The following is a 24,840-nucleotide window of genomic DNA, read 5'->3' on the forward strand; positions in this document are numbered from 1 at the left end:
TGACTGTTTTCACCTACCAAATGATTTGATGGAAATCGTAGATTAGTTTCTAGTTTAGGGGATAATGCATTGTATGGGTTTTGAACCTATTTATTCCCCCTTCCTGGGCATTTTTGAGTTAGTTCTTCATTCCTATCTCACTAGAGAGATAGTTTTGTTTGTAACTCAGTCCTTTTGTAATGCAACTTTAAGCATTTTGGCTCCTTCTAAATAATATGTAGCAGTTTTCCTCTTTGGTCTTATCTATATTTTCCTTGTCTCTTACAAGTTTTACTTCTAAGTTATTGTGATCTTTAGGATCCTTTACTTGAAAGTTTTAAATAGTTTTGAGGCATGTGAAAATAATTTTTTCATGCTAAGTAGTGTGACATGTGCTATCAAGTTTAAAGATTGTGAATCTAACTTCCTTTCTTTGTGTTGGTTAACAATTTGTCCCTCTTGTTATCTTGGCTTTACCTTGACTCTAGATGCCCAGAATGTGCAGAAACAAAAGGATGTTACCAAAAAATGGGTCATTGTATGTGTTATATCACTTCCCTCTAAATTGTAAAGTACAACTCTTTTGTATGAAATATATGCAATGAACTGTGTTTTTAATAGATCATTGGAATGTGGGGTATGCTCTTAACCTGAGAGCAGAAAAGGATAAACCGGGATGTTCATAACTACAAACACCCTAGGCAAAAATAGATTTGGGCAACTTATGAAACCTAGTGGAATGGATATCAAAAGCAACCTTGAAGTTCTTCTAACATCTACTCCTACTTCTAAGTGTAGATTTACCATCTAAATGCAAAAGAGGGATGAAGAGATATGCACATGAGGGCAAATAGAATTGCTTTCACTATCAACCTTGAATGAAATGGAATATAACCAATAACTAATAACTTCATATACATTTATTTTTCATTTCCCAATGAAACTATCTAACATGATATGAAATGAACAAGAGAGGAAGCAAAATTATATATGGGGAAAGTAAATAGAATCACTTCTACTGCGAATATCAAAATGAAATGTAACCCACCTAATTATCATAGGATCACATATAATTGTCCTTCAACTCTTAATGCAGAACTAATCTATGCATGGACAACAAAACATGACAAGCAAATAGGGTAAATGGAATTACAGGCCAATTCACCATCAAGTTTGCTGGCCCTTTCATTAATGAATGAGGTTACATTTATAGTTTGTTGTTATCCTTTCTTAATTCTGGTAGAGAAATAGTCACATAATAGAGAATAAAATATGGAATTACATTGATATGAACATGTGGCATCCTCTCCATCGATGATTTTGAAACTGTGATATTCCTAAGTTACACACCATGACTATTCATCTTCTTGCGATCTTACAAATCTTGTAGAAAATCACTATGTTGTATCATTTCGTGCCAAACCCATATATTTCATATTCCAACGGTCACTGCCTTTTCAAATTATGGTCACCGATCTTAAATTAATGATAGAAGTTTAAATATTATGACCTTCCTGTTGTCGTTGTATTTCCTTTCGTGGGTCCACCATTCCACGTCTCATTGTCGCTTCCCCAAATTGTGTAAACCTTGTGCATCTCTATAAAGTGGGAAAGCAATGTTCATAAATCTTGTAAGATCTATGGCTTCCAAAAGGTATTAGCTTTTTTGACAATCAAACTTTCTGGCCTTCCCAATCATGACACCTAGTAAACATAAGTAAATGTATTTCATTTTTGTGACTACAACTAGATCTAGTCCCACCAAATTCATGTGTCTTCTTGTCACTTTTTTGCTAAAAATAATAGTCGAGCAACTTCACATAGCGAGATAGCAATATCCATTTATCTCTTTCTGATTTGACGGTAATAACAAAATGAAGTTAGGTCTCTTTGTTTTATAGCGCAGGTCCCTCTTTCCAACTAGGCACATCATGGGAGACAGATGGTAGAACTTTATTAATTGTAGAATTTGACGTCAGACTATTTTTCCTTGTGGTACTATGTTGAATATACTGGACCCATTAGGATTCATGCCTTCACATTACTTTTTTGCATGAATTAACAAACATGCATCTTTTTATAATGACATAATGACCTCCATAGATCTTTGATTTGACGATCAATGAGATGCAGTCCATCTTAAAATATTATCCATCAGTCTAGTCTTCATTTGATAGCCATGACTTATTTCCAAGGTGTCTTGACTATTCAACTTTATGATGTGAACAATCAAACGTGCTTTGATTTGTTAATTTGGTTTCAACTTTGGTCTTCACCACCTTTGACCTAGTTCTTTCACCATTTCTGATTATTTATCTACTTCTCCTACTTTCAAATTCAAATAATTCTTTTCGTAGCCCATTCTCACGATTTATATATGGAAGCAATCTATGCAGAACTAATCTATGCATGGACAAAAAAACATGACAAGAAAATAAGGTAAATAGAATTACAAGCCAATTCACCATCAAGTTTACTAACCCTTTCATTATTGAATGAAGTTACATTTATAGTTTTTTTTTTATCCTTTCTTAATTCTAGCAGAGCAATGGTCACATAATAGAGAATAAAATATGGAATTACATTGATATGAACATGTGGCATCCTCTCCATTGATGATTTTGAAACCGTGATATTCCTAAGTTACACACCATGACTATTCATCTTCCTGTGATTTTACAAATCTTGCAGAAAATCACTATGTTCTGTCATTTCGTGCCAAACCCATATATTTCATATTCCAACGGTTACTGCCTTTTCAAATTATGGTCACTGATCTTAAATTAATGATAGAGATTTAAATGTTATGACCTTCCTGTTGTTGTTGTATTTCTTTCTCTAGGTCCACCATTCCACATGTCTCATTGTCGCTTCCCCATATTGTGTAAACCTTGCGCATCTTTATAAAATGGGAAAGTGATGTCCATAGATATTGTAAGATCTAATAGCTTCCAAAAGGTATTAGCTTTTTTGACAATCAAACTTTCTGGCCTTCCCAATCATGACACTTGGTAAACATAAGTAAATGTATTTCATTTTTGTGACTATAGCTAGATCTGGTCCCACCAAATTCATGTGTCTTCCTATCACTTTTTTGCTAAAAATAAAAGTCGAGCAACTTCACATAGCGAGATAGCGATATCCATTTATCTCTTTCTAATCTGACGGTAATAACAAAATGAAGTTAGGTCTCTTTGTTTTACAGCATGGGTCCCTATTTCCAACTAGGCACATCATGGTAGACAGATGGTAGAACTTTATTACTTGTAGAATCTGACGTCAAACTATTTTGCCTTGTGGTATTGTGTTGAATATACTAGACCCGTTAGGATACGTGCCTTCACGTTACTTTTTTGCATGAATTAATGAACATGCATCTTTTTATAATGACATAATGACCTCTGTAGATCTTTGATCTAACGATCAATGAGATGCAGTCCATCTTAAAATATTATCTGCTGGTCTAGTCTTCATCTGATGGTCATGACTTATTTCCAAGGTGTCTTGACTATTCAACTTGATGATGTGGATGATCAAACGTGCTTTGATTCATCAATTTGATTTCAACTTTGGTCTTCACCACATTTGACCTAGTTCTTTCACCATTTATGATGATTTATCTACTTCTACTTTCGAATTTAAATAATTCTTTTTGTAGCCCATTCTCACGATCTATATATTATCTTCACGCTATAGTCTTTGATGTTTCTCTACTTTATTTTCTTTGTATATGCTTGTGATTGATCCATTCTACCTACATTATGCCTTAAATGGAACACTTGATCATAGAGTTAGGGTTTCATATGAATAGAACTAATTCTTTCTTTCTCTCTCTCACCTAGGGTGTGCAGAAACTTACCATCCTAAATCCTAGTCACCTAGCCTAATTGAATGTATTACATTATTCTTGTATTCCCACCTAGGCAACTCATAGATAAAGATGAGAGAGGAAACCCTAATGGAAAACTAGATTAAACACAAAAAACTAACATAACCCTAATCCTATAATCTTGAAAAATATAGGGGACTAAAATCATGCCAACAATTAGCTCTAATTGGGGAACTAGACATGTTAATGCCTAGGCAGGAACCTAGTAATCTCCGGTTTCATAAAAAGCTCAGCAAAAACACACACACAACAACAAATTGCTCACTTCCTTTATTACAAAAAACACCAAACAACAAAGATCAGTGCCTAGTCCATTGGGTTGTAGAGTCTTAAATAGCACAGGGAGATGCTATGCATTTGGGTGGTGGGGAAATAGGGCAGCCAACACAAAAGAAAAGCAAACACATAGAAAGCAAGAAAGCAAGGAAAGACAACTACACTAAACACACACCTAACCTAACATATTTACAGAGGTGAGATGAATCTCACCTTATGGAACCAATAGCAAAAGATACTCAAGTGAATCCACTTACTGATTGACTGAAGTAGGATCCCCTCCTCCATAATTGATATTGATCTCTAAGTAGGATCCCTACTTGTAGCAGCAACAAAAGCATGACAACTCCAACTCTCCAAGTAGTATGTAGGATTTGACTGGAAACCCACTCAGATCCAAGCAATCATGCTTCATTATATATTACCTCATCCTCCTCAGGTTTTTTGATAGTCTCTTTCTAATAGTCTTCTGGGAGAAGAAGATGGTCATGCACCTCCTTATTAAGAGAAAAGTGATTGGCACCAGAGACTTCAATTACTCTCTCACATAACTAGACTCTATCAATCAAGATAGAGAAAATCTTCTCCTACAAAAGCTCTTTTATTGGATGGGTACCCACTTCATTGCATTCAAGAACCAAATCTCCCTTAGCTATGTAGTGATATGTATTCTCCCTATCCTCCATTGCATCTTCGTTATCTTCAGGAATGAAATCAACAAGAATAAACACAAAAGAAGGAGGAGAAAACTCAACCATTAATGACCCCTCTTCAATTTGATGTGGTTTTGTATTTGGGCTATCATGTGATTCTTCTTTCTTTACATCCTCTAACATGTCAATGGTTTTTTTCAACAACATTATACTTTAGATTGACAATGTTTGGTTCACAAAGATGAGAAGGGGAAGAATAAAAAAACACATCTTCAGTAGTTAGACCTGTCATACTTGAGTTGTTGTGAAAGATTTTTCTCTCCACTTCACTACTTCTTCAGAGGAATTATGAACATCCAACAAGCTCTCAAATAGTACATCCACCATTAATCCTTTTTCAACAAGTCCATCATTAGGTGAGCATTTCTCAAGAGGAGAAGACCAAAAGGACACAACTTCTTTTTCTCTGTCTTATACTTTCTTTTTGTCATCTAGGACTTGTTCTTCATCATCAGAGGTAAGGTCTTGATGATCAAAAAAAAAATTTCCAAGGAAAGTGGTCACATAAAAAGGCTCTTCCTTGCCATTCTTCTTGATCTTTAATGAAGTCACATCTTCTTCTTATTTTGCAGGAAGTGCACGAGTTGTTTCTTCTTCATATTGATAGTTGGTCTCAAGGCTCTTTTCTTTAATTACCTCTTTATCAAGGATAAGATTCTTACCAGTGAATACATGAAGTTCTTCCTCATGTTGATACAACCATTCCTCATAATGAATTTCATTGCTTCTTTGTTCAATTGTAGTCAGATTTGTAGTTATTGGCAGATCACAAGTGGAATAGTCTAGTGTAGGCATATGATCATTAGAAGATTTTTCTTCAAAAGAATCTGATGGAGTAGTTTTACCTTGATCTATAACATTAGGAATAGCTTCTTGTCTACTAAAGATTGCAATAATATGAGAACTAGAGTCAGGAGACATTACCATGCGAGTTTTATAATTAGGTGTAGATGTTATCTTCAACTTTAGCTCCTTTCTATTGTCTTTTTGTTGATCCTTCAATTTGTAGAATAGGTTGCAAAGGTGATCCTATATATTCTTTTCTTTGGGGTCATCTGCTTTATTGAGACTCTCTCCAAAATTTGACAAGATCTTCTTAATGACCTTGTCCTTAATTGTATAAATTTCTTCAAGAGTAGGCTCAGGCCCTAGCTTATCCAAGGGTTTTTCATGTTCAACTATATGTACTTGTTTGAAATAGTATAATTTGGAGCACACACATTTCCATAGGGAGGTAGAAACATGATCATCTTCATTGCTGATGTTTTCTCGAGCTGCCTAGAAGATGCTCTCTCTATACTAGTCAAAAAGATCATGGAGCACCTTGTCATTTGTGGCATGAAGTTCTTCAAGAGTAGGAATGAGCTTCAACCTTGCTTGCTTCGACCTTAGCTCCTCTCTTTGCATGTCTTTTAGCTTGTGGAATCTGGAGCACACACGTTTCCACGAGGATGCAAAAACACGATCATCTTCAATGCTGATATTCTTTTTGATGACATGGGAGATGCTTTCTTTATATAAAAGCACAAGCTCTTGCAGTAGCTTGTCATTAATCTCGTTAAGTTCTTGGAGAGTGGGCTTAGACCTTGGCCTTTTTCCATCCTTTGAATTTGGCATGGTCATTGAGTTACACTGGACCTTCTTAGACCAAAGAAAATAGGTCCTTCATATAGAGTCACCAATCTTCACTCTAGGGAAGATGCCTTTAGATTTCTAAGAATGAGAAACCAAATGCTAGGCTTAGATTCCAATCCCCAACAAAGTCACCAAAAACTATTGGTTAATAGTTTTTCCCTCTTGTTATCTTGGCTTTACCTTAACTCTAGATGCCCAAAATGTGAGGAAACAAAAGGATGTTACCAACAAATGGGTCAGTGTATGTGTTATATCATTTCCCTCTAAATTGTAAGGTACAACTCCCTTATATGCAATATATGCAATGAATTTTTTTTTAAATAGATGATTGGAATATGGGATATGCTCTTAACCTGAGAGCAGAAAAGGATAAACTAGGATGTTCATAACTACAAACACCCCAAATAGAAATAGATTTGGGCAACATATAACACTTAGTGGAATAGATATCACAAGCTACCTTGAAGTTCTTCTACATCTACTCCAACTTCTAAGTGCAGATTTACCATCTAAATGCAAAAGAGTGATGAAGAGATATGCACATGAGGGCAAATGGAATTGCTTTCACTATCAGCCTTGAATGAAATGGAATCCAACCAATTACTAATAGATTCATATGCATTTATCTTTCATTTCCCAATGAAACTATCTAACATGATATGAAATGAACAAGAGAGGAAGCAAAATCATTTATGAGGAAAGTAAATGGAATCACTTCTACTGCAAATATCAAAATGAAATGGAATCCACCTGATTATCATAGGATCACATATAATTGTCCTTCAACTCTTAATGCAAAACTAATCTATGCATGGACAAAAAAACATGACAAGAAAATAGGGTAAATGGAATTATAGGCCAATTCACCATCAAGTTTGTCGATTCTTTCATTATCAAATGAGGTTACATTTATAGTTTGTTGTTATCCTTTCTTAATTCTGGTAGAACAACAATCACATAATAGAGAATAAGATATGGAATTACATTGATATGAACACGTGGCATCCTCTCCATCGATGATTTTGAATCTGTGATATTCCTGAACACAACATAACTATTCATCTTCCTGTGATTTTACAAATCTTGCTGAAAATCACTATGTCCTGTCATTTTGCGCCAAACCCATATATTTCATATTCCAACAATCACTACACTTTCAAATTCTAGTTGTCGATCTTAAATTAATGATCAATATTTAAATGTTATGACCTTCCTGTTGTTGTTGTATTTCCTTCTGTGGGTCCACCATTCCACGTCTCATTGTCGCTTCCCCGCATTGTGTAAAGCTCACGCATCTCTGAAAAGCGAGAAAGCAATGTCCGTAGATCTTGTAAGATCTAATAGCTTCCAAAGGTATTAGCTTTTCTAACAATCAAATTTTCTAGCCTTCCCAATCATGACACTTGGTAAACACAAGTAAATGTATTTCCTTTTTGCGACTGCGGCTAGATCTGGTCCCAACAAATCCACATCTTCCTGTTGCTTTGTCACTAAGAATAATAGTCGAGAAACTTCACATAGTGATATAGTGACATTCGTGGATCTCTTTCTGATCTGACGGTGATAAAAAAATGATGTTAGGTCTCTTTGTTTTATGGCGCGGGTCCCTCTTTCCAACTAGGCACATCATGGCAGACTGATGGCAGAACTTTATTGCCTGTAGAATTTGATGTTATACTATTTTTCTTTGTGGTACTATGTTGAACATACTAGGCCCATCAGGAGATGTGCCTTCACATCACTTTGTCGCATGAATAAACGAACATGCATCTTTTTATAACGACATAACGACCTTTGTAGATCTTCTTTGATCTAACGATAAATGAGATACATTGTTAGATATTTATAATTCCATCTTGAAATATTATCCATCAATATGGTCTTCATTTGATGGTCGTGACTTATTTCCAAAGTGACTTCACTATTCAACTTGATGATGTGGATGATTAGATGTGTTTTGATTTGTCGATTTGATTTCAACTTTGGTCTTCACCACCTTTGACCTAGTTCTTTCACCATTTCTGATGATTTATCTACTTCTCCTGCATTCAAATTCAACTGATTCTCTTTGTAGCCCATTTTCGTGATTTGTCTATTGTCTTCAAGCTTCAGTCTTGATGTTTCTCTACTCTATTTGCTTTGTATATGCCCGTAATTTCTCCATTCTACCTGCATTATGCCTTTAATGGAACACTTGATCATAGAGTTAGGGTTTCATATGAATAGAACTAATTCTTTCTCTCTCTCTCTCTCTCTCACCTAGGGTGTGTAGAAACTTACCCTCCCAAATCCTAGTCACCTAGATTGATTGAATCTATTACATTATTATTGTATTCACACGTAGGAAAATCAGAAATGAAGATGAGAGAGGAAACCCTCATGGAAAACTAGACCAGACACGAAACATTGACACAACCCTAATCCTCTAATATTGAAAAATATAGGGAACTGAAATCATGACAGCACTTTAAAAATTTGCACCTTTTATAGTGCATGCATCAAAATTTAGTAAGGTTAATCTGTGAAAGGCTATTGTGTAGTTCTTTTAGTTGTGATTTTTCCCTTCAAAGATCCATTACTTTCATAAAATTGGTGAATCACCTTATTTTTTAAGTTCGATTCATGTTCTTTATTAAACTTCTCTCTCTTTTCCTACCAAGTTTGCTCAAATTTCAATATGTGTTTCAAGGTAAGCTCGCCCTTTATACTGGAGGTTGATCCCTAACATGACATACACACAGGCCAAGGATCATCCCATGTTTAACTAGATTGTTGGAAGTTTCTTTTCAACACAAGGGTACAATCTAAGTGATAATAGTTTTTGGCATGCCCGATGGGACCATCATTCAAAGATTCAAATCTATTTTTTGGAACTTCCACCTGAGGCAAGCATTCAAAGATTCCAATCAATTTTAGAACCTACATTGGTTATACCAGCAATTTTTGGTACACCTGATGGGACTAAGATTGAGAGTTTTTTAGTCTTTGTCAAGCTTATGCTATTGCTATTTGGTGTGTATAGGAGTAGGCTTTTTCTTTGGAGCAAAGAAAGTAAGACACATGGCAACTCTAGAATGACTATTAACTAGTTTCAAGCAGATTTGGTTGTTGTTACAAAAGGAAAATCTATTTTTTCTCATTTACAAGTGTTTCAATGACGTGATGATTTATTTGTGAATTGTTTGTCTTTATTTGTCTTCAGGAGAGCATGGCTTATAATTCCCCATTTCATGAGAATTGGGTCTTTTAGCTCACATACCAACCTCATCAACAAGTTTTATATGTCCACCACAACTACCTGCTAGAGTAATTCAAGTATCCTTGAATCCTCCTATGGCTAGGAATCATCCTTTTGTGGTCTTTCACCAAGGAAGTCCACTAAATTTCCAGCAACACGATGATATCCCTATATCATCCCTTAAAAGCCTACCTATCTTCACCAGGGAAGACCAAACTACACCTATTGTGCATATAAGAGATGTTGCAATCTTTTGTGGCGTACATCACATTACCCAAGATAATGTAGCTGCAAGACTATTAGCAGTATCACTGAAAGGGAGATCCCTTCAATGGTTTAGTTGGTTACCAGTTAGTTCTATATCCACCTGGGATGAGTTAGGAGTTGCCTTGACTAGTCAATTTGAAGATTAATATGACCATCTTTCCCTAGTAGAGCATTTAACTACTATTAAGAGAGTACCTCATGAGCATATGATGGATTTCAATTCTAGATTCTAAAGGACCTAGAATTGGATCCCTGCAATAGTAAGACCCTCCAATCAACATGCATTCCTATACTACCCAAGGGCTCTTGATGGTGACATTTTAGTCATGATTTAGTCTATGGGAGGGAATACCTTACCTAGAGCCTTTGGTATTGCTATAAGAGCTGAAAATAACCTCATTTAAACTAGGAAGGTAGCCCCAATGCCCCATATGCCAAATTTTCCAGAATTGCAGCCAGTTCCTAAAGCAATTCCAACGTGGAAGCTATCCCACCTATCCTAACACTCCCAACCTAGGCTGCTAACATAGCTCCTCAAGCATGAAATAAGTCCCAAGAGATTAAGGAGATTAAGGAACACAATCAAACCATTCAAAAAACTTTAGAACACCTTCGTAATGAGCTTATTAGTCTTAAAAAGAAGCACTTTCAACAACCCCATGAGCTTGTTTGCTCCTAGCTGTCATGATAATTTTCAAAATCAATTTTAGTATGTTGGTGCCCAGAAGGGACAATGATCAAATGACGGTGTTAATTGTACAAGTACAAGATCTTGAGGCTTAAGAAGCCACTTATATCTCAACTCAATCTACAAAAATAGAGGTTTAGAAACCCAAAATTCCAAATTTCCCGAGTTATAATCAGCCAAGAGAAGAAGAGCATGGTACAACTCCAAGGGAGAAGCTAATCTAACAACCTATGTGAAGAAGAGGAACCTGTACTTTAGTAGATAGTGCCATAAAAAAAGCTCATTCTAGAAGCTCAGTTGTCCTCTGATGTTTCAATGCAACATGAGAAGGAGTTTTGGAATTCTAATTCTCCAAGTTTTAAAAATTTCCTTCTAAACAACAAATTGAAGTTGAAGAATCCAAGTCTCTACAAGAAGGTTCTCATATTTGAAAATTTGACATGTTTCAAAGTTCATTTGATTTGTTTGATGAGTTTTGTGGTTTTGTGAGTGAGGGAGAAGATAAGGTTCATATTGAAGAAATGGAAAACCAAGACGTTCTCATGTTGAATTTAGAACAAGTAGAAGAGGTCAATGAGAAAAGCCATCTAATTCGAGAGGAATCATATCCACTCATCAAGAGTATTCAGTGGATTGATAGTTGTGATGAGCTTCTAACTAGCTTAATAATAGAAGAAGACCCATTGACCATGGAGGAACAGTTAACAAGGTTGTCAATCATGCATGGTAACTATGATGAACCAACAAAGAGAAGAAACACTATAGAAACTAGCAAAGCATGATTGAAGTTTGTGCTTTCAAGAGGTTGCCCAATCAGGTTTTTGGCCTAGCTTGAGACAAGTGAGGAGGACTCATTCATACTAGCACTTGAACATGAAGATGTTAATGGAGAATTTTAAATGCAACAGATTGATTTAGTCTCAAATGTTTATACTTTCAATCAGCAATGTGAAGTAAGTCAAACCATTTTCATTCCTCTAGAGATGCTAGATGAAATAATCTAGCATGGTTCATTTCTCCATGTTCTTGTATTTGCCCTTAATCATGTTAATCGTGGCACTTTAAAGAAGAAGGGCATCTACTTTAGCCAACCAGTGATTGGATTTATTTAGCATTTACCTTGTTGTTGGTTAGGCTAGAGTAGGTTAGTTTTTCAGCTTTTCATAAGTGTTTTCAAGCACAGTTAGCTTCAATTTTGGTTTTCCCAATTTTCAATAAGAGTTTCCAAGCTTAAAGGCCTCAGTGAGTTACAAGGAAGGGTTATCCTATATCAATATTCAAGTCTCTAGTTTTAGTCGTGATTTCATATAAGACCCCATGCCCAAAGGAAAAGCTAAGGCAATTTATCACATGGCTATTAGGCATACACCCATAAAAGGTCGCCAAAATGTTATCTAATTTTCACCTTGCGGGCTCAATCAGGATGATATGTTGTACGTGAGGTTGCACTCAATGAGAAATATAAGTGTAGTTACATGAAGTAAAAATGGATAAGCGAGAAAAATACATGTTGTAGGAAATCTACAACTTGAAGAATGAAGAAATATGAAGTTATCACTTGCTACGTGAAGTGTACAATTTTACTAGTTGTTGTTTTTTATTGTTGCAACACTTTGTACAAATGGTACAGATATATATGGATATTTGACTATGAAATATCATACTCAAATGAAAGGTATCTAAGTATAAATCAAGATTGAACCATTTTCATGAAGAAATGAAAGAGTTGTGTCTATTTTGGTGGTAACACCTTGCCCAGAAAGTTTTTAACAGCCTACAGTAAAAAATAAAAAAATTGGTACCACCACATATGGACTCATATGACCCTATAAATTGGTGAGGAGCTAGATATTTAAGTTAGGAACAAACTTTGTTCCTATTAGTAAAATGTTTATGGAAGTTTGAAGGGTCATTTTATTCATTTTCTAAAAATTACTTGCCCAAAAATTATTTTTGAGCTTCCAGTAGAGAAACAAAAAAAGTGTACGGCCACATATAGACTCCTACAACCTTATAAATTGGTGAAGAGTTACTTATTGATGTTAGGAACAAATTTTGTTGTTTCTAGAATAAAATCTATTGACATTTAGGGGGCATATAATCTATTTACTAAAAATTGTCCTATTAAAATGAATGCTAAAGCATGTTTTGAGTGGTTGCATGATTAACTTGTAAATGTCCAAATTTTCTTGCAAAAAGAGGGGTAAAAATTTATTAAGACAGAAAGGAATACAACAAGGAGAGCTCAACAAGGAGCTCGATCCTGAGCAACAAGATCATCAAATTCTTGCACCATCTCAAAGGACAGTTGCCCCCTATCCCTAATATTCCAACCCGGATCATGACTAGAAGCCCATTTGGCTAAACAATCAGCAGTTCTATTCCAATCACGAGGAATATACATGAACCTAATGAACTGAAAAGAGGAACAGAAGAAAAGAGTCTGCTTAACAACAGTGGCCAGCTGCCAACTAACATCCTCAAGCTCTTGTGAAGAAAGCATGTTCACCACCACCTGGGAATCAGACTCACAAATAATCTTACTCCATCCCCGCAAGCAACACTGTTCCACAACATATAAAATAGCCTGAGCTTCCATGAGATTGTTAGTATAATCACCCTTATGAACTGAGAAGAAAAATTTAACATCCCCAGAATTACAACAAGCCACTCCGCCAATACCAGCCGGACCGGGATTCCCACGGGAAGAACCATCAGTGTTAATTTTCAAAACTCCACAGGGAGGAGGAGTCCAGTGCCCATCCCGGTTAACCCGACCCTTCCTCTGATGGTGAAGCTGCCTGGACATAGAAGGAAACCTATGAGCTGCAACTCCATCCTGCAGATGAAAATTGAGGCGATTACAGATAGCAAGATCAACTGGATCCATACCCCCATCAAGCTCACACTTCACAAGAATAGTTTCCTGAAGAGAATGTGATCTTTTCCACCAAAGATGCAAAACACCAAGCCGAACATCTTGGAATATGCGACGATTCCTCTCCAACCAAATATGCCAAAGCATGAAAGATGGGCCAGCAATCCAACCAGCATGGAGAGAAGAAGACTTGGAGGGAGCACTACCCAAGCGGGCCCAGAACTCAGGCAAAGAGGAAGCATGCCGACAAGAGAAACCCCAAGCGCTCCACCAAAGGTGCCATATCTGAGTAGAATAGGAGCAATGGAAGAACAGATGGGAGACAGACTCCTCTCCATTACCACACAAAACACAATAAGAGGGGCCCTGAAATCCACGTTTACAAAGATTATCCCAGGTAAGGCAACGGTTGTGAGCCACTAACCACATGAAAAAATTGCACTTGAACCAAGAAACTTTATTCCAAAGTTGCTTCCACCAAGGGACCTCAGCATCCCCAAATAATTGTCTAGTTATCTCCTGATACCCAGCAGAGACATAATATTTACCAGACAAGGTACCGCCCCAAGCCAAAACATCTGGACCAAGCAAAGAAGAACACTCTCTAGAGGCTAGAATTTGAGAAAGCTCCTGACGATCCATGTCTGTACCTCCAGGAGGCCAATCAGAGGAATGCTTCCATCTGTAACCAACAACAGGTCCCAATTGATAAGGAGTCTTGTAGTGAGCCACTTTATCCCATCCAACGGCAAGAAAAGAGTCACAAAGAGGCTGAAGATGAGGGTATATGGATAAAATGGAAGGGAATCCATCCCAAGCATCAGACCAAAACAAAGCCTGAGAACCTCCTTTACATATCCAGAACAAACCCCTCTTCACCAACATCGCACTTGTCTTCAAAGTATGCCAAACCATTGAGCCACGACCTTCAAGAGGAAGTGCAGAAACAGAGCAAGGATCAACACCATGAAAATATTTATGAGTGATAATACGAGCCCAAAGTTGATGTTGTCCAGAGCACCATCGCCAATAAAGTTTAGCAGCCAAAGCTTGACTACTCAATAGAGCAGATCGAAGACCAAGACCACCCTCCTTTTTAGGCCTACAAACAGTTGCCCAATTAACCAAGCTCCATTTAGTACTACGCAAATTACCACTCCAAAGGAATTGTCGAGAAAGAGCATCAAACTCCTTGAGAAAGTAAATAGGTGCAGCATGAACCATGCTTCTATAAGTAGGAAGAGCTTGGATAACAGCTTGAAGAAGAGTAACCCGGGCAGCAGTAGAAAGCCATCTATGAGTCCAGTGATTTACCTTATCCTGAAGCTTGGTAATCAAATTTTGCCAGAAGAGACGTGGCTGCCTGGAAACAACAATAGGAATGCCAAGATAAGTCAAAGGAAGTGAACCTATCTGAAACCGTAGGATACCAACAATCTTGTGATTCTTATAAATACAATGATTCTTATAAATCATTTTATTTAAATGTTATCTTTAAATGCAAATTTTGGGAGATGGCAAGTTAAATATGCAAGTTTTAGAAGGGTTTTGTTTGGAAAATGATGAAAGTTATTTCAGCTGATTATGTCGGGGTATCTAGAATTCAAATCTTGGGCAACATGATTCATAGACTTGACTTCCTTTATGCATATTTTAAGATGTCGATGGATGTTATTTTTCTTATTCACTCCCATATTTGGTGGAGATGATAGATGTTAGATTTCAAATTTGAGTGTGATCCATGGATATGACAGATTTCACCTACCATCTGATTTGATGGAAATCATAGATTAGTTTCTAATCTAGGGGATAATGCATTGTATGGGTTTTGAACCTATTTATTCCGCCTACCTTGGCATTTTTGAGTTAATTCTTCCTTCATATCTCACTAGAGAGATGGAGTTATTTGTAACTTAGTCCTTTTGTATTGCAACTTCAAGCATTTTGGCCCCTTCTAAATAATATGCAGCAATTTTCCTCTTTCATCTTATCTATGCTTTCCTTGTCTCTTACAAGTTTTACTTCTAAGTTATTGTGATCGTTAGGGTCCTTTACTTGAAAGTTTTAAATAGTTTTGAGGCATGTGAAAATAGATTTTTCATGTTAAGTAGTGTGACTTGTGTGCTATCATGTTTAAAGATTGTGAATTTGACTTCCCTTCTTTAAAATTTTGCACCTTTTTATAGTGCATGCATCAAAAGTCAGCGAGGTCAATCTGTGAAAGGCTATTGTGTAGTTGTTTTAGTTTTGAGTTTTCCCTTCAAAGCTGCATTACTTTCTTAAAATTGATGAATCGCCTTTTTTTTTAAAGTTCAATTATTGTTTTTTGTAAAACTTCTATCCCTTTTCCTAACAAGTTTAGTCAAGTTTCAATAGGTCATTCAAGAGAAGTCAGCCCTTTGTATTTGAGGTTGATCCTTAACATGGGATGCCCACAGGCCAAGGATCATCTCATGCTTCACTATATTGTTGCAAGTTTCTTTTCAGCACAAGGGTGCAATCTAAGTGACAACAAGAACCTAAATAACTTACTTCCTTGACGAGTCTCTAGATTTTGTATTGGCATCCCTTTATCTTCTTTGGGGTTTTGCTAATCAAATTTAGGGCTTATTGAGAGTTATGCTTTGAAGCCCATCTTCTCTTGTATTAAATGACTTAGGGAGAAAGTGTTGAACTTGCTTAGTCTTGTTTGCATTGTTATTGTTGATTCCACTTTCCCCTTGAACATATGTTGTAATATATTAGTTTTAAAAGAAAATGGTAAGATTTTCTTGATTAAAATTTGGCCATTACACTTTTCAAGTCTTAAGATGGTGAAATTTGACAGGCCATTTACTTATTTTGATATATAGTATTGGTTTCTATTATACACATGATATAGTAATTTATGAGTTTTTCGTTACCCTCTACTGCAAATAATCACCTTCTTGAATTGGGTGTGTTGTTAACACCAAACTTGAGACATTCTAATATTGGTTGAAGGTGTCTAAAGCTCTAGGAAATGTCGATTGTAATATAATCTTAGGTTTTCAGGGTGACATATTCAATCTCTCTAGAGAGGGATGCAAAGAAAGATGTAGTCATGGACCCTATTCAAATCATCTATAATTTATGACAAGTACACCCCAATGTATTTTTTCTATGACAACTACTAGGATTTCTTCTCAAAAGAAGACGAAATGAAGATATGTAATATCTTCAGAGGCCCGGTTATATTTGTAATCAAATTTGATTAGTACTCCTTAGTGGTAGTGTCCCCTCTTCCTTCTAGTTATGTTATTTTCCTATGGTGTCCTACAATATCTAATCTTATTTTGTGTCTTAAGTCATTTCATTGGTCTCAAGCTCCTTTTGACCTTATTTCATAGCAACTATTTGGGTTTGTTTTATAGTTTGCATGTGATTGATGTGGTCGTGTATTGAGAATTGCTCCCATAGTCTAATTAGACTTTATGGATTTTCTTATTGCACTTTACTATTTATTAATATAATTTATACTATGTTTTACCCCAAAAAAAAATAGTGGAGTACAAATTGCACATCATCATGTGGTAGGTACAAGTCCCTTAATTGGAAAAGTTCCTAATGTAATCCAATTCCTTTCATTACATAAATATGTTGGCATCTTGGTGTTTAGATAGGAGAGAATTGTATAAGCCTTATAAATCCAACCAATGGCACATGTTTCAAACTAACCACTCATAATCACTTGATCTATCTAAGTAGTAATTAATGAAATGTACTTAAGGAATTCCTCTTGCATTGGTTAACCCAAGGCTAGGTTTTATAGGATGCATATAGACCAATGAAGACTAAATCTTTGTTTTCATTCTCATTTTATGGTTCATTGGTCTCAAACAAACATGGGAGAAATTATCATGCAAATTTGGCATTAGGGTAACTAAATAAATATTTTTTGGTGTTTGAATATGAGCAACCACATGTTTTATTAAGAGAATATATATTGAAGAAACTATTTAAAAGTTCAAAGGAAAGGCAAAAACACTAAAAGAAAATTTAAATCATCCCTTTCAAGTTTAAATATAGTGTGCCTATCATCGACATCCCAATTCATCTCTGCCTTGATTAGAAAGAGTTTGATTTGTGCAAATCTTTTGAAGATCTATGTAGCCTATGATGGTATCTTCAAAATTTGCACCCTCCAAATTAGCATCATTAAATGTAGATCCAGACAACACAGTATTCCTAAACACTGCACCTTGCATGTTGGCCTTTCCAAAATTCACTCGATCAATAACTGCATTTGTGAAGTCAACACCTGCAAATGTTCAATATTAACTTAAGTAAAAAGTAGTAAGCAACCACTAACTCAACCAATTTCCTTTCTATTTAGCACATTAGCTAAATAAATATGTTATCATATACAAGTAGTGAACAAAATGATTTTTTATGAACCCTATCCCAACCCCTCTTGTTTGACCACACAGAAGAATATATACATGCAAATTCATTTTATGTGTGTGATTTTGTGGTCTCTTTCTCTATCATCAACCACACTTAGAAAAACAAGTTTTAATATTCTATTTATGCAATGAATTTCATTTTACTCTCAATAATCAAATCATTAAGCTATATTGCCTTAACTAAAAAATGTATTTAACAACAAAACTATTTCGTACTCTCTTGAATGTCAACATTTTATACAAAGAATACAATAAAAATATATAGTAAGAGTGAAGATAGTTGCATGTGCTTATAACATATGAAAATTGAAAAAAATATAGAAAAAAGTTATTTTGAAAACATCTATATTTTGATAATATTAAGGATTAATATTAGGAAATTTCAACCGAAAACTGAGAAAAGCCTTAAAAATATTATAAATTTATTAATTACAAAATAATATAACTTTTAAAGATGGAGCCAAAAAGTTTATAAAAAAATTGTCTTTTATATATTTTCATTTGAAATTTTATTTATCAATTTATTTTCATTCTAAAAGTTGAAAAACATTTATTCATCATGTGAGCACTAAAAACATAATAAATTGTTAAAAAAACAAAAACAATAATCTAGAAACCACAAAAATTATTATAAAACCTAAGAATGATATAAATAATAGAATTTGGTAAGTACTACCTAAACTAAGTAGGGGAAACAATCCAATAGCAGCCCATGTTCCAATGACCACTACGACTATTGTTATAGATCTCTCCAATTATCACTCATAAAAAAAGCCCAAAAAATTACAACGCATGTACTAATAGTCAATCACACATGTACTAATAGTTTATCATTTTTTATCTTTCTTGGTTTGTTGATTGATCCATTTGTGCAAAAGTCTATTTTTATTGGGGGGTGAACATAATGGGTTCTGAGTGAACATTTCAAAATGACACTTTTAGACCACCTTGCACTCTACAAGTTCCACACAAAGCTCCGTAAATGCGGAAAAGATGAAAGGTTAGCTTTAAACTCTCACTCACCTATGGAAGTTTACCGAAAAGTTAACAAATTTTGATGTATGAATTAGGAATTGTAGGTGCCTGAAGTTAGCCTAGATGGCTACTAGGTCGTCTCCCCTATGTATAAAAGATACTAAATTTTTCATCAACATATACACACATACACTATCTACATGTTCACACATTCACATGTACATCCACACATATATATACACATGTATAGATAAAAGGCATCAAATTTGGAGTAATGTGCATGTAATATCACCAGAGTATTTGGCTTACACAAAATCATTGCCAACAAAGTATACTCTTCCTGAATACTACTCTCAAATATCAATACTATAGTTAACATATATAATTACAATTTGTATAAGATTCAAACTTTGTGCCATGAGAATGCACATAACACAATAGACACTAATAGACACTCCATCCAACAAGATGGAGCCTCTACACTATAAGACATGCGTTTTTAGTAATCCCAGCCTAATTTACTTAAAAATGAGTTATTCCCTAGGACTTATATAATAGGTTTGCTTGGTTCCATAATTCTTAAAGAAAAAGGATGGCTTTGTTGCATAGCTCTAATTAGAAAAGGCCCTAATAAAAAAGCTTATATCCTATTGATTATTTCAAAAAGTTAAAAAGTTACAAAGGAAGCTCTAAATTAAGTTAATCTCGTACCTCAAAATGTGATCTAATATGCATTAGGTAAGCCATCAAAATATTTATTATTGATATCTTACAATCTTTGAAACATTAACCAATATTCGAATTTTGTATTTACATGTTGAATTCATATTGACTTGACATCCAAAAGACCAAACAAAGTACACTATACAAGCGTGTTAGTTGTCAATATACCGATGGAGACCAAATCTCTGTTTGTTAATGTTCTATTTATATGATTCATTGATCTTTACAAAAAAAAAATTACGGATGCATTGATCAAGCAATTTCTGACATAAAAAACAAATAAATATATCTTTGGTGCTTAATGAGAAAAAAACGTGTTTTATAGACAACTAAAGGAATCATTTAAAAGTTCAAAATTTAGGAAAGGACAAAACAAGAAGAGCAACTTGAGATCATTCCGTTTAAGGTTCTTATAATGTTTAAGACTTAACTTGAGATGTCAACACTTTCAAATGCTTTAAGACTAACTCAATATAGTAGTATTAAGTAGTATCAATTTGGTTTAAATCTGTTATGCTTAGCTTATTAGATAAAATAAGAGATCTTGTCATCTATAAGTTGTTAATACAATTCATTTTTTTATGAACCCTACTTCTAGTCCCGCCTCTTGACCATACACATACATACGTATGTAAATTGATTGTAGTATGTAAATAACGTTGGGAGGTCTCTTTCTTTGACACTAACATATAATCTTAAACATCATATACTAAAGAACAAATTAAGCTTAAAAAATTAGTCAATTTTGACTACTTAACACTTTTATACTTTAGCCTATGAGCCAGTCACTAATATATGATGCTTAAGCCAAGTGAACATCAACCACACTTTGAAGCTCACTTTAATGATTTTTTAATGTAGTGATATTCATTTATTCTTGATAATCAAATCATTTAACTTTGGAATGAAGATTTTAATTCAAGCAAACTCTATGTAATCGAAATTAAACCAGTCAAAACATGGAGCCAATTATTCCTACATAATTTATCAAACATTTTTTTATGAATTAAGTTGAAATAATTAATGTAAAGTTTGAAGTAGTTAGATGGTACACACTTCAACAGGCGTATACTTTTATTTATAATTGAATAGAAAAGCTACATTGGAACAGTCGTCTTAACTTATACTGTGTAAATTACCCTTTAATGTTTAAACATAACTAGTTTGGTGTCATAAATCATTAATATAAACAATAAATTCCCATGCCAAAAGCATATATTACTATTATATTGTATCTAATATATAATGTTACTTCATTATACAATTGGCATTTAGTTTTATGATTATGTATGCTCCTGGAAGATTGATCACTCCTACATGGTATGAGGGCCATCTCATTAAGATTTCTTCCATTTTTGGGAGTTTTCATCAGTTCGAGTATTTTGAGGTCAGATTTTAGGAGGCTAAAATTTGCAGTTGGAGGCACTCAATATTTGGCACTCTGACTTAATTGCAGATCTCAGGTTTTATCTTACTTGGTGGTTTTCGGATTACAACTTCAGCAATCAGCACCATTATATTTGGCACATATTGCAGTCAATGTCTATGCCAGCATCAAATCGACATTTTACTGTTTTAAAAATTAAATTAAATTTTAAAATTGCTGTTTTGATGCTGGCATAGACATGGCCCATATTGCATACTTCGCAGGGAATCCCATTATTTTGGCCGATAATTATGATAGCCTTCGAGTCTTTATTCATTTTGGTCTATGTTCAGAATTTCTCCATTGGCAAGCTTGGAGGTTTCTCCCTATTTAGCTGGCATTTTTTGAATGTGCAATGTTATTCCAATTCATTTCACCCAGAGTTATTAATCATAGGCACAACATGCATTGTTTTCTCTGGTGAATTTTTTGTTTGATCAGCCCAGTTTTGATTGACCAGTAGTCTTTACCATTGGATCCCAATCAACCTTATCTCAACTTTTGAGTCTGTCTGATTTCTCTAATGTCTTGGAAAATTAGTGATTGGCGCATCTTGTATTGGTTGTATGCATGGCAGATTGACATTATTGAGAGCCCGTATTGTACCTTGGCAGAGTTTATTGCCTGTGATGCCTGGTCATTGGTTTCATTGAGTTCTTTATGTCACATTAATGGGTAAATAAGATATTGTAGGATTCTCTTAATTTTTGACCTATTAGAGATCAAATGTCTTTTTAACAAAATAAATCCTAATTGAGATCTTGCTTTTGTAGGTTTTGACCAAAAAGAACACTTTAATTATATTTTTTGTTTTAAGGAAAATCAAGGGCTAAGTAATGAACAACAAATGCCCAATGGTAGCTTGCCATAACAGTAGGATTGATATCTCTCATATTAGCTAAAGAGCTTTTGCCAACCTTTGACATTTTGCACATATTCTCATTCTAATATATGTATATGATAGTTTCTAAATCCTTATCCTCCCCTTGATATCTAATTTGATTGCTGTGAGTCGAACATGTTTTCTTATGATCATTCCCTTCTTATTTTTCTTCCAATCTCAATATTGGTTATGCGATCTAGATCAAACATCCTGTCAGACAGTCATTTGACAACTATTCTCCTTATATTGTAATTTCAATATATCTGGGAGGTGCATGAAATGTTAGTGATTTGGTTCAGACAAGGGATGAATATCGTTCAATGCTTGCCAATGCTACTCTTCTTTGGTGCACCAAACCAGAATATACCGACAACTTCCTTTGGTCGAGGTTTGGTTGGGGAATATATATGAATGAGTAAGAAATATTAGTATTATTCTTATTGATTACCATTATTTATTTCATTTATCAAATATTATATTCCTTTCATCACTTATTCAACCCATATTTTATTAATAAATTATAAATATAATATTATTTTTATTTTTTATTTTATTTATTTACTATTAAATCTCATGTCTAGAAAGCGATCATTACAGATAATTTGACTGTTATATAGTTCATTATTCACTTAAATCATTGTGAGTTAAAGCTCATGTATATCTTTGTTTTGGTTAAAATCAACAACCTAATGAAGGGGCTCACCCTTATGATTACAAACCCAAAGCATCAAAGCAAATAAGGCATTAGCAGGACTGTTTGCTTTTACAAGTAGAAGGTGTGTGCGACACACTAGCAATAAAGATGTCGACAAAGACATGATACAAAACATCAACAACACACTACCATAAAGGTTAGTAGCCCTCCTCAAGAGTGGGAGGGCATGTCACTTACCACATGTGGAGAAAAATATGAGTTTCAGGAACTAATTTTCCAGTTATTTTGGACGATTGTCCAAACAATATTGTCCTTAAGATCTCCACCACAAGGAGTAGCAGCTAAAGAGACTCTAATTGGACAGTTATCAACATCAGACTGCTGAGAAAATTGTGTACTGTTAGCTTAAGAATGGAGAAAAGCAGCAGTAGTCAAAGAAGGATCGTCACAACCAAAGAGAGCCGCATCAATAGGAGGATTGATATTCTCATGTACCACCCAGTTTACAATAGGAGCAACATCCTTGTTGTTAGCTTGCAACTCTCCATAAAAAGAAAAATCAAAACTTGGGATACTCAAATGTTCATAGCTAGCGTCTTTGCACCAAGTAATAGTGTCTTTATGTCGCAAAACAAAGAAATCGGTTGCTAAATGACTAGTAAAGAAACATTAGTGACATCTAAAGGGGATGCCCTCATAGTCAACCGCTTGAGTTCATGACCTATCCCCACCATGAGAACCACATCTCTAAGGAGAGCTTAGAGATATCAATGCCCACCAAAATATGGTAGAGGCAAAGAGACCCATAGTATCCATAGTATCATCCACCTTTAAGAAACAACCAATAGATTTTTCAATGTCCTCAAAACAAGAGGCTATGCTGTCTCCTTTCTTCGTTCCCATGAAGGGATATTTTGTATATGCATGATATGTGTAGTCCTTGGAAGTGTGATTGATTTCTCCATCCATGCATCTTGTGTGTTTCTCTCTTTTGAAGAGAAGTTTTACCTAATGTGGTTTACTCTTCTCCGCTTTGTGAGATAATTTTGTTTTCATTGGATATGCATTATACATGGGTACCTAACATGACCTAGTTGTCAAGACCCATCTTGTATCTTGCTCATTTCACATAATAGTATTCTCCCTAAGTAGCACTTAAGAGGGGGCGTTAGAGTAAAATCAAAATTTAATTTATGCTTAAGTTTAACTAGGCTTCATTAACAATTAGGTGTATTTAGTTTTCTAATAGATGTGTGGTTATCTTGTCCTCAATTTCGACATTACAAAATTAAGGCAACCCTACGAGATTTTCTCATGGATTCGTAGGCGCGTCCTCTTTGTTTTACGTATTGATGAGGTGTCATGAAAACAATTCATTATCTCTGAATCGTCCTTTGTGTAGTCTTTTCTATGTTTTCTTTTGAAGTTTTTCCGTCGAGATTATCCCCAATTGTTTGTAGGGAAGAGTTTTCCTTCTCCCATTACAAACACTCAATTTTGGATTAACTTTCTCATCTTTTCTTTGATTTTCTTTTGTTTTTGCCTTAGGTGAATAGCCCTTGGAATTCTGCTCATTTTGAGCTTACTTAGGTCAAAATCAAAATTGTCTAGCTCAAGTTATAAGGGAAGAAGTGAGGTTTTCCAAGTCAACTGCATATTTTTATTAAATGTCCCATAAAAGTAGGTTTGTTATTGGCAATTGGACGACATAAGATTATATTTGGAAAGTGGATTTTGTGGTCCACTTTAAAATTTCAGCTCATTCTAAGTTGATTTGACCATAGTTTTTAATGTTTTATGAAATAACCATTTTTCAAGACTATTTTTCATGTTACTTTATTAAAAACTATAGTTAAATATTAAATATAATTACATGAGACAACTTAAGTGCATAAAGTGGAATTTTTATTACACATTGCATACATCAACATGCAAATCACTATGTGGAAACCCACTTCCAATAAAAAATAAGTTCTAGCATTAATTTAAATCGACTTTTTCAATGTAATGACACATTTTTATGTGTTAAGTGGGTTTTTAATATGCATTAGCATATTTAACACTTACTAAATCAATGTAAGTGGCTAAATCTAACCCATTTACATATGTTGTTGCATGGATAAGTTTATTTAATTATATTAATGCATTTAAATGGGGTTTTCTAACCTATTGCATATACATCTTTTAAAAT

The 24,840-nt window shown here is 34.6% G+C and overlaps 1 protein-coding gene across 1 annotated transcript in view; it reads right to left on the bottom strand.

Moving 5' to 3' along the window:
* Nucleotides 1–17,493: 17,493 nt before the first annotated feature.
* Nucleotides 17,494–24,840, bottom strand: part of LOC149543194 (Tetratricopeptide repeat (TPR)-like superfamily protein) — a 121,972-nt gene continuing 114,625 nt past the window's right edge. Inside the window, exon 4 of the mRNA XM_089798067.1 lies at nt 17,494–17,842. Coding sequence (XP_089654193.1) covers nt 17,619–17,842 — 224 coding nt within the window. The 3' untranslated portion in view covers nt 17,494–17,618. The remainder of the gene's footprint in view (nt 17,843–24,840) is intronic.

This window comes from Cupressus sempervirens, chromosome 8 (genome assembly GCF_028749045.1).
Source record: "Cupressus sempervirens isolate cs-2001-9-10 chromosome 8, ASM2874904v1, whole genome shotgun sequence".
Classification (NCBI taxonomy): domain Eukaryota; kingdom Viridiplantae; phylum Streptophyta; class Pinopsida; order Cupressales; family Cupressaceae; genus Cupressus; species Cupressus sempervirens.